The following is an 18519-nucleotide window of genomic DNA, read 5'->3' as shown; positions in this document are numbered from 1 at the left end:
TATGTATTATATATGATTATATTAATTTATGACAATGATAATATTCAACTTATAAAAGATTTACTCAACTACCAAGCATGAGCCAATAATATGTTTTATTTCATCTGCAAAAAAAAAGCCTTTGAAGATACCCAGAGAGACATAAGAGGCAGAACTGACAGCAAGCTATTTGGTACACTGGAGGATATAAATTCACTGGACTTAGTGACAAAGATTTAAAGTGACCTCACCTAAGATCCATGAACTGGAGGGGTCTAAGGGACATTCAGGTCATATTTGTTTAGAACCCAATTATTCTGTCAGAATGAAGCTCCCTGAGGTCAAAGACTGTGCTTGTTGTTCACCACTATATGAACAATACCTAGCACTGTGCCTGACACACAGAGGGAACTCCATAGATATGTGTTGATAGACTTTGGATGGATAGATGGATGGATGGATGGATGGATAAAAATATCAGCTTAACACATCTGTATCACCAACAATATAAAAAGCATTTGTCCATATTTGAACCCAAATTTTAAAGGGGCAGAAAAACATCCCTGAATCCAAGCTTATTGCTGATGACAGTGGGAAATAAAGTGAGATACTCTCAAGAGAAAGGTAAAATTTGTCTCCCCATCCCCTGCCACCACCACCACCATCATTGCCCTCCTGTACATTCTCTTACAAACCTCTTTTCTACTCGAAGACTTAGAAGGTTCTAGGTTTGGGAGTTAACAGATGATCCTCTTCATTCATTCATTGAGTCAATAAACACTTTCTTAGCTAGGCAGGCCACTAGGCAATGGGCACACAGGCAAGCAGGAGACAGGCCAGCAAACATCACCTAAGGTTGGTGTAGTATGGTTAGACAGAGGGTTCCTATGAGAATACAGCGCAGTCATTCCCAGCTCAGTTTGGAAAGGTCAGAGGACATAACAGGCATCCCAGATGAGTACATTGGCATGGAATAAGAGGAAGAATGGCCCATACCAGGATTAGAGGAAGTGAGAAATAACACTAATACCTCCTCTCTAGACTCTCAGAGCACTCTACACACATCTCATCATTGCGCTAAGAGCAAAGATGGAAACTGTCTGCTTATTTTCCTTGTTTTCTGCACTAGATTATGGGTTCAATGAGATCAGAGACTATATTATTCATCTCTGCATTCCCAGAACCCACCAGTTTCTAGGATACAAAGGGTACTTAATTGGATGAATAAGAACTTTAGAATGGGTGGTAATGTACCATAATTGTTAAGAACAAGATTAAGGGCATTGAAACTCATTTGGCTGTGAGACATTGAGCCATATCTGTGTGCCTGTTTCCTCATCTGTAAAATGAGGATAATAATAGTACCTACATGTATCAGTTGTATCCACCAAGAAGCAAACACTGAGACAGAGTCAGGAATTTAAGAGATGTATCAGTTTATTGTGAAAGTACAGGGGGGAGGAATAGAATTGGAGGAGCAAAGTCTCAGATCATGATGCAGATCAGACAAAGACTTGGCCAACCCAAAGGGGAGCTCTGGAACAAAGATTTCCCATGATAGCAGTTCCCACATTGGGCAGAAATGGTCAGGCCATAGTATCCCCACTGTGCTTGGTCATTGGCTGGGGCTATCCAGGAAAAGCATGGCCTAAAGGTGCTTCAGCTGGAGGCTGTAATCTAATTGCACTCCTTGCTGATAAAGTGAGTTCTCTTTTGAAGGGAGATCTGAATGGCATGCCTCCGTGGTGGCCACACTACCTAATGGACTTATGAAGTTTCCATTGGTTCATACAGATAAAACCCTTAAAACAGTACCCAGAATTTAGTAGTACCATTGAAATATTTGGTATTACTGTAAATTATCTGTACAACTCAAAACTTGAGTTTATGTTGGGAATCACAAATTCAAATGACAACAAGGGGCTAGGCAGGAAACATAAATATGTAAACTGATTTGAGTAAGATAAAAGGGAGTAAGAGGGCCATGGTCTCTGTAGCATGCTAGAGAGTACATACCCTGCTTAAAGATATTCAGATTAAAAAGAATACCCAAAACAATAGGCACTATTCAAGCCCACCTAAGATTCAAACTTTGAAAACTAAATTTGGGTATAATTTTATGAAAAAACAGAAGCTATTATGCATTCTGCACATTCCCACAGCAATGTACAAGAGTTCCAATTTCTCCATATCATCACCAACACTTGTTATTTTCTGGGTCTTGTTGTTGTTGTTTTAATTATTATAGCCACGCTAGTGGATGTGAAGTGTGGTTTTGATCTGCATTTTCCTAATGACTAATAAGTAGAGCATCTTTTCATGTGCTTTTTGTCTATTTCTTTTAACATTTTAAATGACAACCAGGGATCCAAATTTAAGTTAAAATCCAACTGCATATGGAGCTTCCAAATGCAAATTACTCAACTGAGGTGACAGTCGAAGAGATACTTGCTATGAACTTCACTAAGTTCGCTCACGTACAGGCAATGATAGCCACATTACAACTCTTTAAGTTTTGGTTTAGTGTTTTTAAACCTTGATTGTAACATGCATTTCCATTTCAGAAATATTATCTTAAAATCAGACAAATATGGTGTTTAAGAAAATGTAAGTTCCATAAAGGCAGCAATTTTGTCTATATCGTTCTCCATATCTGAACCAGGCACATATTAGGTACTCAATAAATGTTAGATAACTAAAGAAATCAAGCTGACTATCTGGACCCAGAGACCGTAACTGAATGCAGATGGTTAAGGTAGAGGGATGAATCTAGGATAATTCCTCAAGGTTCTTCTGCCTAGGTCCACTGGTGCCGTTAACTAGAATAATGAACATAGGAACAAGATCATTTGTGATAAAGGAATTATCTCAGAATTCTTACCAAGTCAGAGCTCCATTTTACTTTTTATTCTTCAATTTTCATGCTCCTTCTATACAACCCTTTCTATGTGGAAAAATTTAAGATAAGAGTGATAGGGTGCTCGAAAAACATAAGGTACTAATGCTGCCACTTGCAAACATTTCCACCTTAATATTTTGTGGTTTCATTTTTTTTCTTCTATGTCCTATCCTGTCCTCATCCCTGCAGAATGTCACTCTTTTCATCCAATTTTCCATGGTTATTATGAAAGTTACAGTACTGGCTATTCCAATTTGGTTTGGCAATTTACTAAGTCTGTTCTCTGGCTTATGAATTAGAGGATGTCTCCTGGTGAATAGAACTTATCTAGAAAAGCAGACCCTGGCCCACTGTGACGCTATATGATACCACATTGTGACTAGAGGACAGACCACTAAATTTTAGTTTATTCTGATCACTTCCCCCCTTATATACTGTAATTCTTCTGCAACAAAAGTTAGAAAAAATAATTCAAGCTTATTTTAATTTGGTCAAAATGTTTTGGTACCTCTTGTCTTTTGAAATTATTTTATTATAACAATATTCTAACCTTGCATAGTTTATACCCCAAAAGAATACATTATGCCCCTGAAGAGGAAAGAAGTACTATTTCAACACACAATAAGATTGTCCCAGGTACACTAAAGTTTCTTGAGCCCTGTCCTTCTGCTGTATGTCTCTAAATAACATAGTATTGTAATTTGACCTCAAATTACACTATAGCATTACAGTTAGTATCATTTTTCCCTCAATAAGTGATAGTATGAGTGGACAGGGAGAGTTTTTAGTACAAAACTCTTACTTGTGATACAAACTTGGGATCTGACTTCTATTATTACAGTCATGCACCAGGCACTTTCAGAAACACTAGTTCCCATGACCTGAGGAAGAGCCTCAAAACTGCTGCTTCCCAGATGACTTTTTGTTCAGAATCTCATGCCGTGAGAACTGATTTATTAGGCCTTTAATATCAGAGATATAGGGAAAGGATGGCCAACCAATCTTCAGGGGCTGAAGGGAAGTAAAATCACTTCTATAATAACAGCAGAGCAAGCTAACACAGGTAAACCACAGGCGTCCAAACGTAGGATAAGAAACAAAAGTTGTACAGAGTCCTACTCAGGCCTCCAGCAGCAAAAACATGGCATCGACTCCCTATTTAGGAACTCTCCAGTTGATGACAGCTCAGAATTTTTGCTTTTTATCTTTTCTTTGTTCCCATTATTACCATCTAAGATTGGTGTGGTATGGTTAGACAGAGGGTTCTTATGGTCCACCTTTCTGGCATTTTAATTCAAATCAGTAGAAACAACTTTAAAACTTTTCTTGTAAAGATTTTGGTTGAAGGAGCCTCACACTGAGTCATTTGCTCAATAAATACTTGTTGATTTTCCACTAAGGGTAGGACCCAAGACCAGGATATAGGCCTCAGGATATAGGGGATACAATGATGAATAAGGCCAACTTTCTGCTCTCAAGGAGTTGGGCTTCTTTCCTCTGGCAGCTCTGTCTCTGGGGTCCGAAAGGCTTCAAGGGATGATTTCCAATAGAACTCTGAAGGATAAGTGTTTCTCTTTACAGATGGTGGTACTGGGGGCAAGGATGATATATTGTCGGCACAAAAAACAGCAAATGCAAATACACAGAAGCAAATGTGAAGCATGTTTGGTGAACTGCAAATAATTTAATATTGGAGCAAGTGTAGGATTTCAATGGGAAAAATGGAAGGCCATGAGTTTAGATACAGCAAGGGTAAGGATAGATGGAGAATGACAAAACAATAAGCTTAGGCTTCATCCTGTGGATGGAGGGGGAGGGGGTAAGTACAACAGGGTCAGATCTACATTTTAGAGTCAATGTTTAGTATTGGTGACCAACTGGAAGTGACGAGGCTAGAAAGTAGGATAAAGAGTAAAACGGATTTTATGGTAGAGCAGTAGAGAAATAAAAATGGGAAATCATAGATTATTAACTATTCACACTGTCCCTATTTTCATCACCATGAATAACCAAAAGCAAACAGTCTAAATGTTTCTTGATTTTTGTCTCCATACTTCTCTTATAAAGATATGACATGTTTAGGTGTTTGTTTGTTTGAGGGCAGGAGAAAAAGGAGGGGAATAGTATTTCTTTTTAAAGAGTCCTACTCTTTACAAAGGCCTTTCCACAGTAGAGGAAATACCAATTAATAATATCCCATATAATACACTTTTTAAAAAAATGTTTTTCAAAGGTCATTTATTTATATAAAGAACAAAGATCAATTAATGATATACTGCCCATTTTGTTCGATAACCTTTTGCCACTTTTCAGCGAGCTTCATAATTCCTCGTTCATAGAAGGACCTGTCTTTATTTGTGAAAAACTGAACAAGGTGTTGATTTACAGCCTCATCTGATTTGAATGTTATACTACGCAAGGAGTTTTGAAGAGAGAGAAACAAGTGGAAGTCTGATGGTGCAAGATCAGGCGAGTATGGTGGGTGTGGCAACACATCCCATCCAAGCTCCAATAATTTTTGACGGGTGATCAAACTTGTGTGTGGTCTCACTTTGTCGTGATGGAACACAACTCCTTAATATAATACACTTTTAATTGGAGACCAAAGCAGAAAGATTTTTCAACAATATCTACTTGTTGGGATATACTCTTTTATGGTTTATTCAAAATGTATTATGCCTCTGAGTCAAAACCAGGATTCTAGACCCTACTCTGCCATTTAATAGATTTCTATCATTGGGCAAGTTGTCCAACTTCTCTAGGCTGTCATCTTTAAAGCTGTGTCACAGTTTGGGTCTCAGTCAGGAAACAGAAGGCACACTCAAAGAGTAAAATTGAGCTAAGTTTAATGAAGGAAATTCATCAAGGGATGATAAAGCACCCTGGGAACAGCAATAGTGGAGACCCAGTACCAATCCTTGGACCTGGAAAGAACCCAGAGAGAGAGAGAGAGAGAGAGCTGTAGCTTTAGGATGGATAGAAGCTGTGGCCTCCACACAGCTTCTGCTAACCAGTAGCCCAGAAGAGAGGAAGCTGGGGGAAAAATACCTGAAACTCACTTTCTTTTTGCCCTTGGATATCCTGCCACTGCCCCCATTGGCTGAATCCTTCCAGAAGCAAGAGGGTAAGGGAGCTCACTGATGTAGTCTATGAAGGTGAGCCTCCAAAGCCACGGAAAGAATGGAAAAAAGGATAGAGAGTAGGTCTAGAGGTCAAATGGGAGATGCCCAATCTAAAATGTAAGAATGGTTGTCTACCTCTCACATAGATTTGCTGTGAGGATCAAATAAGATAATATATGTAAAAATACTTTGTAAACTGTAAACAAAATACACAAATATAATAATTATGAGATTCAGGAGAGATTCATGATGGTGGAGTAGATAAACACTGTGTCTGCATCTTTCTGTGGACATATTAAAATTACAACTAAATTATAGAACAATCAACCTGGAAAACCACCTGAAGTCTAGCCAAAGAGAAGTCCTATAACTGAAAATTTAAAGAAGAAGCCACATTGAGACTGGTAGGAGGGCCAGAGACTTGAAACGGACCCTAAGCCTCTGTGTGGGAATTGAAAATCAGGAGGGCTATCTCAGCCATGGAGGTGCCCTCTGGAGGAGCGAGGGACCGCATACCCACACCATGCTTCCCAGTCTGGTGTACTGGTACTCAGAAGAGGAGCCACTACATCTGGCTGTGAAAAACAGTGGGGATCCTGACCATCTAGTTGGGGTGGAAGGCTGGGGGAAACCGAGATGTTCTCTTAAATGGCCAACACATAGACTCACTCAATTGCAGGTACTCACCCTGGGCTTTGGTGGAGGGACTCAGGGGGTGCCAAAGGCATACTGAGGTAAGACTGAGGTATGTGGCTTCAGGGCAAGAGCAGGAGGACAGTTGCATTTTCCTTGTAAGAGGTTCTTCCCCAGGGCAGCCATAGGCAGGTGCCATCATTTTTGTGTCGAGCCCACCCCCACAGGCCAAATCTGAATCTGATTGATCTGGTGAGCTCTGTTGGGACCCCACTCCACCCAACTCCCCCAATGCAGGAGGCACTTTCTCTGAAAGCAGCCAGCCCCAACCCCATTGCACTCTTTCTTGGAAAACTATCAGAGTCCTGCAGGCCCAGGCAGGTGGCAGCTGGCCTTGGTGTGTTCTGAGATTTCTGCTGAGTAGCTCCAGGCTCAGCACTGGCACCAAACCAGAATTTACATTAACCTGGTGACCACAACTCTTCCCACTCTAGTGACTCCCTGAGACCCTGCCTCACCCAACTTGCATACCGCATGAGGCTCTATCAGGAGCTGAACCTTAAAGGAGAGGGCAGGTGGCACAGGCCTTGGGGTGTACTGGCTTTTGTGGAGCTACCTCAGTCCTGGTACTGGTGGCAGATGTTGTTGGTTTGTAGTGTGGCCTCTCCCATGCTCCTCACAGGAAGCGAACAACTGTGAATAGCTTTGTGGTTCCAACCAGTTAGCTCCCAGCAGGTTACAGGCAATGGATGACCTGGACTTGTACCAGAACCTCACCCATGAGGCCCCAGAGCCAACATACATGGAGGCTGGCATCAAACCACAGCAGAGCACCACCCAATTAGCCCAACAAGTAGCATACACAAAAGGCAGTCCCAAAAGGCACCAGAGACCACTGGGGGGAATCCCACTCATTGCGGTAAGCCCCGCACAGAGCAGCCCATAAGCTGTGGACATGGCTAAACCCCACAGTCAATCAGTCTGAGGGTCACTCCCACCCACTGATGTACCAATAGCAATCAAGGCTCAATTATAACATGAGGGCACACACAACCCATACAAAGGACATTCCTGGAGCACCTGGAGCAGGTGACCAGGGAGACTATACCAGGGACCCAAAGGGCACCTACTACATAAGGCTACCTGAACAAGACTGGGAGACATAGCAGATCTACCTAATACATAGAAACAAACACAGAGAGGCAGCTAAAATTAGGAAACAAAGAAATATGTCCCAAATGAAAAAAACAGGAGAAAATCCAGGAAAAGGACTAAACAAAATAAAGGCAAGCAACCTACCAGATAAAGAGTTCAAAACAATGGTTACAAGGGTGCTCAAGGAACTCAGTGAGAACTTCAACAGAGAGATAACAAGCATAAATAAGGATATAGAAACCATAAAGCAAAACCAGAGTGAAGAATACAATAACTGAAATGAAGAATGCACTAGAAGGAATCACCAGCATATTAGATGAAGCAGAGGAGAGCCTATTTGAAAAAATAATGACTGAAAGCTTTTTTAACCTGGCAAAGGAAATAGACATACAAGTTCAGGAAGCTCAGAAAGACCCAAACAGGATGAACCTAAACAGACCCACACTAAGGCATATTATAATTAAAACAGCAAAGGTTAAAGACAAAGGGAATCTTGGGCCGGCCGAGTGGCTCAGTTGGTTAAGAGCACGAGCTCTGAGCAACATGGTTGTCGGTTCGATTCTCACATGGGCCAGAGAGCTGCGTCTGAGGTGAGGTGCCACTGAGCTGCCAACAAGGATGGCTCAGCTGGTGAGAGCACGTGCTCCTAATAACAAGGTGTCTGGTTCGACTCCCACATGGGATGGTGGGCTATGCCCACCAGCAACTAAGATTGAATACGGCACCTTGAGCTGAGCTTCCCTGAGCTGCCAACGGGCGGCTGGATGGCGACTGGACTTGGAGCTGAGCTAGCTGTGCCCTCCACAACTAAGATTGAAGGATAACAACTTGGCTATTCTCCTTCCCCAATTCCCCAACACTGTTCCCCTTCCCCAATTCCCCAATAAAATCTAAAAACAAAACAAAACAAAAAAACGACAAAGGGAATCCTAAGAGAAGCAAGAGAAAGGCAACTAAAACCTATAAGGAAGCTCCCGTAAGACTGTCAGCTGATTTCTCAACGGAAACTTTGCAGGCCAAAAGGGATTGGAATACAATATTCAATGTGGTGAAAAGAAAGGACCTACAACCAAGACTGCTGTACATAGAAAGGTTTCATTTTAAATTGAAGGACAGCTAAAGAGCTTCCCAGACAAGAAAAAGCTAAAGTTTATCACTACCAAATCAGTATTACAAGGAATATTAGAGAGACTTTTTTAAGACAGAAAAAAAAGTTCAAAACTATGAATAATAAAATGGCAATAGCTACATATCTATCAATAATAACTTTCAATATAAATGGATTAAATGCTCTAATCAAAATACATAGGGTGGCTGAATAGATAAGAAAACAAAACCCTTACATATGCTGCCTACAAGAGACTTACTTCAGATTGAAAGACACACACAGACTGAAAGTAAAGGGATGGAAAAAGATATTTCATGGAAATAGAAACAAAACAAAACAAAACAAAAGCTGGGGTAGCTATACTTATGCCACACAAAAAAGACTTTAAGACAAAGGCTATAAGAGACAATGAAGGACCCAGTGACCCCACTTCAGGGTATTTATCCAAAGAAACCCAAAATGCTAAATCGAGGGGACATGTGCATCTATATGTTCATTGCAGCTTTGTTTACAGTGGCCAAGATGTGGAGGCAACCTGGCTGTCTATCTATGGAAGAATGGATAAAGAGGAGGTGGTACATATATGCAATGGAATATTGCTCGACCATGGAAGGGAATGGGTTCTTGCTATCTGTGGCAGCATGGACAGACCTGGAGGGTATTGTGCTGAGTGAAGTGTCTGACACAGAAAGATGCAATATGTGATTTCACTTATATGTGGAGTCTAAAGGACAAAATTGTGTGCTCACCACCCAGAGTCAGTTTTCCTTCCATTACCATATATCTGACCTCCTTTACCCTCTTCTAGTGACTCTGGCTGGTGAGCACACAATATGATATATAGATGATGTATTATAGAATTGTACACTTGAAACATATGTAATTTTACTGACCACTGTCACCCCAATAAATTTGATTTAAAAAAAGAAAAAAATTAACAGCCAAAACAGAAACAAACTCATAGATTCAGAAAACATTTTGATGGTTGCCAGATGGGAGGGGTGTTGGGGGTGTGGGTGAAAAAGCAGAAGAGATTAAGAAGTACAAATTGGTAGTTACAAAGTAGTAATGGGGATGTAGGGTACAGCATAAGGAATATAGTCAATAATATTGTAATAACTATGTATGTTGTCAGAATGGTACTAGATTTGTTGGGGTGATAGATGGGACGGGGTTGAGGGGCAGGGTGAAAAAGGTGAAGGGATTAAGAAGTACAAATTGGGAGTTACAAAACAGTCATGGGGATGTAAAGTAAAGCATAATCAATATATGGTAATAACTATGTATAGTGCCAGGTGGGTACTAGACTAGTCAGGGAGATCGCAAGTTATATAAATGTTTAACCACTATGCTGTACACCTGAAATTAATATAAAATAATATTGAATGTCAACTGTAATTGAAAAATTTTAGAAGCGGGCAAAAGGTAAAGGGGAATAAGAGGTCCAAATTTCCAGGTATAATACCAATGAGTCATAGGAATGTAATATACAGCATATGGAATATAATCAATAATATTGTGATAGTGTGGTACAGTGTCAGATGGTTCCTGGACTTATCATGGTGACCAATTCTTTAGGTATATAAATGTTGACTATCTATGATGTACCCCTGAAACTAATATAATACTGCATGCTAGCTATATTTTTAATAAAAATCTTTAAAAATAATTATGAGATCCATCCTATAAGTAGTAAACAAGAAAGCATAATGCCAATCTATGGTATGAGTCTCCAAAGATTGACAGAGCTCAAACTTTCAAATCAAGAGTATCCCCTACACTGGAACTTTTTCTTTCTGGTTTAAAGTTCAAATCATGCACACAAACATCAAACTGAAAAGAAATATTTCAGTACCAAATGGTTAAGTCTAAGTGAAAAATTAATTCCCTAGTGAGGGCGAGTGACAGTGGTCAAGCAGGACTCAGACACCTACACATCAGCATCTCCTCATTAGTTTCCTCCCCTTCTCCTTTCCCAACTCTAATTCTACTTTTGCCAGCAGCAAAATTAGCAACAATTCTAGAATCCTATTCAATTTTCTGGCAATTCATTTGCCAAGGAAACATTCAATAAGCATTTGCAGAAACCCTACAATGTGCTTAGTATAAAAGCTAAGTATCCATCTACTTATCGGTGGATAATGAACCACGACAATATTTCTTGAGCATGCAAATCTTATAATCCGATTTATAATCTTTTTTCATTCTTGTTCATTCCTCTCTAGCCATACTGACCTCTTTGCTGTTTTTGGAACCGCCTGTAGGTACACTCCGGCCCTAGGGCCTTTCCCCTGGCTGTTCCCTCTGCTTATTCTCCAGATAGCCACAAGGCAAACTTCTTCACCTTCTTCAAGTGTGTTCAAATACCACCTTCTCAATGCCCACCCTATTCAAGATTGCAACCCCCAACCAAGCTTCTAATCCTGTTTATCCTACTCTACTTTTTCCACCATAGCACTTATAACCTTCTAACATGCTCTATAATGTACTTATTTATTATGGTTATTTTTAATGTCTATCTCCCCTCGCACCCCTATGAAGAGGGATGTTAGAGTTTTGTTCACTGATGTATCCCAAGCACTACAACTTGGACTGGCTCATACTGGACATGCAACAAATATTCACTAAATGAATGAAATACTCAATCAGTTAATCAATCAATCATCCAATCAGTCATGTGAAATCGTTTCAGGACATTAGCAAGTTTTTATTAATGGAAAATTTAAAAGTCGAGAAAAGAAAGCTATGTTGGTGTATTTTAAATCTAATAGCCTCATCTCAACTATAATTTGTTCCAAATGTTTTGCTCGTAGGTGAAAACTCATATAAGTGATGATTAATCCCCATTATAATTAAATGTAAAAGTTATGACATTTCTACTAAAGGAAATATAAGATCAAGCTTCAAGCTGGTACTATAGATAAGTATTTGTAATTAATGTACTGTGGATAACTGTAAACTCTGTCATTACACTAATAAAATGTAAAAATTCCTAAAACAACGAGGAGCTATGTGGCAGCTGGAACATTGCCACTTTGCCAGTTGTTCAGAGGCTGTGTAAAAATTAGCACAAACTAGAAGCAACATACATAATGCATTTGGCAGCCATTTTTGCATAACATAAATTTAGAGATTTTTTCTTTTTTTTTAGATAAAATATCACATCTTGTTGCACGAATATGTGGAGCCAGATGAACTTCAAACTGATAAGGGTAATAAACCCTGAAGTAGGCTGTTTAGGTACACCCAGAGCCAGGCTCTGATTTGAGTGAACAAAGGTTGCTTGTGCAGCAAATTCGGGTCCAAAAATTCATGGTTCGAATAAGTAGAAAATATGCATAAAGGAATTAGTATATGTATTTTGTTGCAGAGATACCTGGAAAATGAAACAAAGAGTTCAAATGACAGAACTAGTTATGAAGGTATCAAAAAGTTAAGTGGTTTCTTTCCAGAAAGCCAAACCTTCTTACTTCCATCATCCAAGGTGCTATACAGTCAGAAAGATTAGGAAGTCACTGCACAACCGTCTTTCTCAATCAATGAAGGACACAATTTTTAGTGGACCCAATCACACGTTAAATTCTGCTTGGACAATGACCTAACTCTACTTTAGTTGTAATCAGCCTCACACATAAGTGTGTGTGTGTGTGTGTGTGTGTGTGTGTGTGTGTGTGTGTTGGTATCTGATGAATGTTTGGGTTTCTCACTGCAATAGAGAAATATAACATTTAGATCCAAATTGAGCTGTGCTAAAACAAGGATTAAAATCTGACTTGTTTCATACACTATGTACTGAGCTATTTTGAAAGAATCAACACAGCTTTTTACTAGATACCAAGTGTTGTGGGTTGAGTTCATTATGTTGAGGTCCTAACCCCTAGTACCTTAGAATATGACTGTATTTGGAGATAGGGTCTTTAAATAGGTAGTAATTAAGGTAAAATGAAGTGACATGAGTGGGCTCCAATCCACTATGACTGGTGTCCTTATAAGGAGAAGAGATTAGGACACAGAAACATACAGAGAAAGACCATGTAAAGACAGAGAGAGAGAAGTTGGCTATCTACTCATCAAGGAAAGAGATCTCAGAAAAACAACTCTGCCCACACCTTGACCTTGGACTTCTAGCCTCCATAACTATTTGGAAATAAGTTTCTATTGTTTAAGTCATCCAGTGTGGGTATTTGTTATGGTAGAACTAGGAAACTAATACACCATATATGATATGTCTCATTTCGTTGCAACAAAAGAAAAACGCCGTTTAAAAAATCTAGTTTCCAATCACAAATCACAAGTATGAATATCAAAGAATACTTCATTTATGCAGTATCATGAGGGAGTAAATCATTCCATATTATGTAAAAATTTCCAGATAACTGAAGTTTGCCTCTGAACAAACCAACATTTATGTTCTAATCATATCAGATGGGAATCTTCCTAAAATATATCATTATATGCTATTACCCTTTTAAAATAGAGTACACCATAATGCAACCCTTTTAAGGAATAAAATTAAAAATTTCAACAAAAATCAACAATGGTTAAGTACTCTAATTCAATTATTGGTTTTACCTAAGATTAAGCCTGGTTTGTTATGTCTTACTTCTGGGTATTTATCTAAAGAAATCCAAAATACTAATTCCAAAAGATAAATGCACCTCTATGCTCATTGCAGCATTATTTACAATAGCCAAGATATGGGAACAACTTAAGTGTCTATTGACAGATGAATGGATAAAAAGATGTGGTACATATACACAATGTAATATTACTCAGCCATAAAAAGAATGAAATCTTACCATTGGCGACAACATGGATAGACCTAGAGGGTATTATGTTAAATGAAATAAGTCAAACAGGGAAAGACAAATACCATATGATTTCACTTATATGTGGATTAAAAAAAAACAGAAAAAATGAACAAACAAAACAGAAACAAACTTACTTTTGTAATTTGTCCCTCACTTCCAGCTAACATTTACTGAAACTTTTAGTTCCTCATCTATCTACCAAGCCTTCTGATCTGCTGGAGCCTAAGAAATTAGGGAACTAAGTGTATGTTAGAACTATGTCTCAAGTAAGAATAAAACAAGTTTGAGGGAAGGTCCAAGGAGCTTGCCTGTGAGTAAAAAAGTTAGCATACTCTTTGAGGCATATATTTTGATTCTCAGAAAAGTTTTTCTTCCATCATCATTTTTACCACCTGTGTTCCTAAGTGTTAACATTAAAAAGTTTATGACCACTATGTTTGAATGAGTGAGATTTTAATTTTATTGATATCAAAATCTGTATAGTGTTGATTTCTGGCCTCCAAAAGAAACACGTATATGAACATATCAACTTTTATAATAACAGGTAGCATGTATTAACATTGACTATGTGCCTGGTACTGTGCTAAAAGCTCTTTAGGTATCTCACTTAGCTACCAACAATGCAAAGAATTTATTGAAAGCAAGCAAAGGGATACAAAATCACTATGATCTTTCAGGAACTGTGCTTATTGGATACATATATTATGCAAATAAGCACTACTGGGTCAAATAAAATATTTTAATCTAGTTTTTAAAAAGCTACCAATAAAAACTAATACTATATGCAAGTTCCAAATTAAATATTATCTCAGCATAAGCCAATCATTCTTCTCCATGGATCATCATTCCTGAAAATACCTGAAAAATAAGAGCTCCTTTTCGCTACCTTTCCTATGACACAACATGAATTTATGAAGCTATGAATATAATCCAAGGGGCCTCTGGAAGTGGATCACTATATTATGCAGAATTAGGCTGGTATGTGAACTCCCACCTCTCAAAAGATAGGTACTTAACACATTTGAAAATAAGTTTTTTCAATTAATTTTATTAGGATGTAATGCACATACAATTAAATGCACAGATCTTAAGGGCTCAGTGTGATTAGGGATACACCCTGTAGTCAACACCCCAATCAAGATATAGCATATTTCAGTCACCCCAGAGAGTTCCCTTGTGCTCTTGTGCAGTTCTCTCTCCCCAACTATAGGTACTTATTTTTAAGCAGATATAATAGCAGTAATGGTAATAGCTACTGTTTATGGATGGTTAACAATAGTATTTACTGAGTGCCCACATGCCAGGCACTGTACATATATGGTATTCCATTTAGCTCCCATGTCAAAGGTATAATCCCCATTGGTCTATTTGGAATAAAAGAGCATGGGTGTTGGGGTGTTTGTGTGTGTGTGTGGGCAGGGGGAGGAGGACCAAGAAATTAATTGTGCAAGGTCATATAACCACTAAGTGGTGGGATCAAACCTGAACCAAAAATATCTGAATCAGAATCCCTCATGCTAAACTATATCAACTCTACACAGATGCAGGGAGTTTTCTGTTCATTCAAAACACACACTAGGTAGTGGAATTAGTGAAGCCACCAGCTCAAACTCACAGCACCACCTCTATTACAAAAATACTCAAGTACCTTAACAAGCAAGCAAAGGTTTCAGAGGCTAATACGAATGATAACTAAGGAGGGTTACTTACAAGTTCTTCAGCTGAAAACATGCATATAAATCCTTCATATATTTCTAAAGTAGGAGTATTTAGTAGGAGATGTGGGAAAGGAATGGTTAGTGCTTTAGAAATAGAAGCATCCGCTTGCTGTTGGTCAACCACCATGCCAGAGTCCACTCTACCCAAGAGCCACAAGATGAGGTGCTGTGCAACACTGCACTGTGGGTTTATTAGAGCAGCCAGGAAGCAAACACCTGGGTTGAACCTTTTGATTCCCCGTTACATTAATTTTATTCAGTGTTTTAAACTCAACCTACTCACATTTACAAAACACTTCGCACAGACTACTTCCCTCATGAACGGAGCTCTTTTCACATCTCACTGAAAACATCAAACTTATTCTGAAATGACTGAGGTTAAAGCTTCTCCAGTATCAATTTGCAAGTTATATATATATATATATATATATATATATATATATATATTAAATGTAAGGCAGCTTCTTTAAGGGGTTCTATACTAAAATAAATCAGCTAAGTAACGGGCACAGGTAGGCTTTCAGGGACCCACAGGGCTGGTGTCAACCTGTGTTGTGGAGGTGGGTATTTGATTCCCCAGAGGGGAGATTTTATGAGAATTACCACCCTTGAGCGGGTACTGGCTTCACATCTTGGGAATCAATATGTCTCATGTTTCCCCAAACTTGGAGTTGTTTTCTAAAAGCCCCTCCCCTCGGTGCCCTTGTGGTCTCCCTAAATCCCTTAACATATGTTGGGGAAGGGGATTCGTTTCTACCCTTCAGAAACGAAGTGTCTCTTGCAGGTTCAAAACCTCAGGATGTGTATTTACTGAATTCTAAACATTTATCAACCCCTAGCCCGAGGAAAGACAACAATTACAGCACAAAAATATGCCCTCTACAACACCCGAGCCTCCTTTTTCCTGGGCTAAACAAGAGTACTGCTTCATGCAACAGAAGCGCTCCATCTCAGCTAGAAATACCCCAAGTCCCAGGTCCACAGCAGGCTGTAATGGGAGAAAGGCACTGGAGGGTGCTGCTTCTCGATAATTAGTGGGAGTTACACAGGGCCCCCCCCCTGAGGATCCGCGCTCCCTCGCCCAGCACCCTGGGGCCTCGATCGCTCGGAGCCGCCTGGACTTTTCGGCGCCACCTGATAGTTCAGCAAAGCCACTCCGCGGGCGACTTGCGAGAGGGGAGTGGCCCCGGGCGTCAGCTTTCTCGCCCGGCAGGGTCCACAGTCCCGTGGGAGAGGGCACAAGCTGATACAAGTTTCGATCGTCTCCCCTGGGGCCCGGGAAGTCTAGGGAGGCATGCGAGAGGGGCCGAGATCCCTGTGGGGCCAAGGTCGCTACATGGGGGTCGGAAGGGGTCACCAGGGGTCTTCAGCCGGGAGTGCACAGGGGCCCTCCTGCAAGGGCCACCACCACTCCCTAGGAGTCAAGGTGGCCGAGCTAGGCGCCCGCAGCCGCTGAGTTGCGGCCACGTGCCCAAGCGGCAGCTAATGCCCTTGACAGCAGGTAGGCGGGGCATCGGGGGGCGTCCGGCAGGCCAGGGGGCGGCTACCTGGTTCTTGAGGCGCATCTTCTCTGCGGCGCGGTCCCGCCAGAGGTGGCGGAGGCTGGGCGGGGCGCCGCAGGCAGGAGGATGTCCACCGAGTCGCACCGCAGTAGCTTTCCTGCTGGCTGGCTCGCCGGCTCAGCGCTGAGCTGCGCTTCGCCACCCACACGGTTGTCGCCGCCGCCCACCCTCACTGCGTCCTCCAGGGGGCGCCTCTCGCTGGAGACGGAGGACCGATCCCTGCGAGTCAAGCTCCAGTCTTGACCCTGGCGCCTAGCCCTGGGCTTCGCATCGGGTCTATCCTCAAAAAGTTGAATGAATAAAAATTTAAGCACAGGTAGCAATATTGCAGGAATATAGCTGTATATTGCTGGACTATACTGCTATATTCCTCCAATACTGCACCTGTGCTTACATATTTAGTGAGGTAGCTTCTTTGCAGTTCAAGTCCACCAATACCATTTGGACAAATGCCATTGGCAAAACACTGCTAGGCCCTGATGCTTTGCTTTACAATTGTGACCAATGTGGAACCTTTAGAATAAATCTTACCCTTTGGGCAAAGGTGCTTTAGGAAGGTGGCCAGTCTCCAGCAGGGAATGTGGGCACCTTAAGTGAATCCTTCTAGCCATGTTTGGCCAGTTGATTGGTGTCTAAGATATGTCCAAAGTGAAAAATGGAGACAAAGATTGACATCATTTAGCCCCAAACAAAATGACCACAACTTTTGTGCACTGTGAGATTTCAGGTAAAAATGTTTGTTGGACTTCAGTTACTCGGTGGCCTACTAAACCCAGGGCCAGGCTAATACTTCTGTGGTTTAGGAGGCCACGGAACAACTAAAGTCCATCAAACATTTTACCTGAAATCAGTGTTTTTAGGGCTTGATCCAGTCAGACCTTCAAATAGACCCAAATAAACTAAAAAGGAGGCTTAGGCAGTAAAAGGACTTGGAATGACAAAAGAAACAAATTTGATGTTGGTTTCATTATAATAATAGCTATTGGTTATTGAGCACTTATTATGTGTACTTTCCATGGATTATCATTTAATCCAAGTTTTAAATTATTTTATTCTTAGTGCAGCCTTAAAACTGAACAATCCCTAGATGAAAAGAGCTGTTTTCCCACTGAGTCTTTTGACCATGTAATACAAAAGAGTTTTGTTCCTGAGCAGGTAGGGATATAGCAACACAAAATTCTACTAACTGGTATCTTTGACTAAGCAGTTCCACTTTTATAAATTTATTTTAAAGGAAATAATCATTAACGTGTTCAAAGACTTGACTCTATGATTGTTTACTATAGCATTCTTTGAAATTTGGAAAAATTGTAGTCTTTAATGGTCAACACAGGGGACTGACTGATCATCTCTACAATGGAATATTCTGCAGACATTAAGGATGATATAGTCAGTGAATATTTATCAACATGGAAAGATGTACACAATACATTTCAAGGTGAGAAAAGTAAGTCACAAAATTATATGCTCAGAGTAATCCTGTTTTTGAAAGAGTAATGGTGGTTAGTTTGGAAGGGGGGATTATGTGTGAT

General features: G+C 40.2%; 1 protein-coding gene across 1 annotated transcript in view; it reads right to left on the bottom strand.

Moving 5' to 3' along the window:
• The window catches only part of ELAVL4 (ELAV like RNA binding protein 4), a 157560-nt gene extending 140468 nt beyond the window's left edge, over positions 1-17092 (bottom strand). Inside the window, exon 1 of the mRNA XM_019656508.1 lies at positions 16973-17092. Within this exon, the coding sequence (XP_019512053.1) occupies positions 16973-16990 (18 nt within the window). The 5' untranslated portion in view covers positions 16991-17092. The remainder of the gene's footprint in view (positions 1-16972) is intronic.
• Positions 17093-18519: the final 1427 nt, after the last annotated feature.

The sequence above is a fragment of the Hipposideros armiger genome, unplaced genomic scaffold, assembly GCF_001890085.2.
Source record: "Hipposideros armiger isolate ML-2016 unplaced genomic scaffold, ASM189008v1 scaffold_261, whole genome shotgun sequence".
Lineage (NCBI taxonomy): Eukaryota > Metazoa > Chordata > Mammalia > Chiroptera > Hipposideridae > Hipposideros > Hipposideros armiger.
Note: the sequence above shows the minus strand (reverse complement) of the source record. Positions and strands in the feature narration are given on the sequence as shown.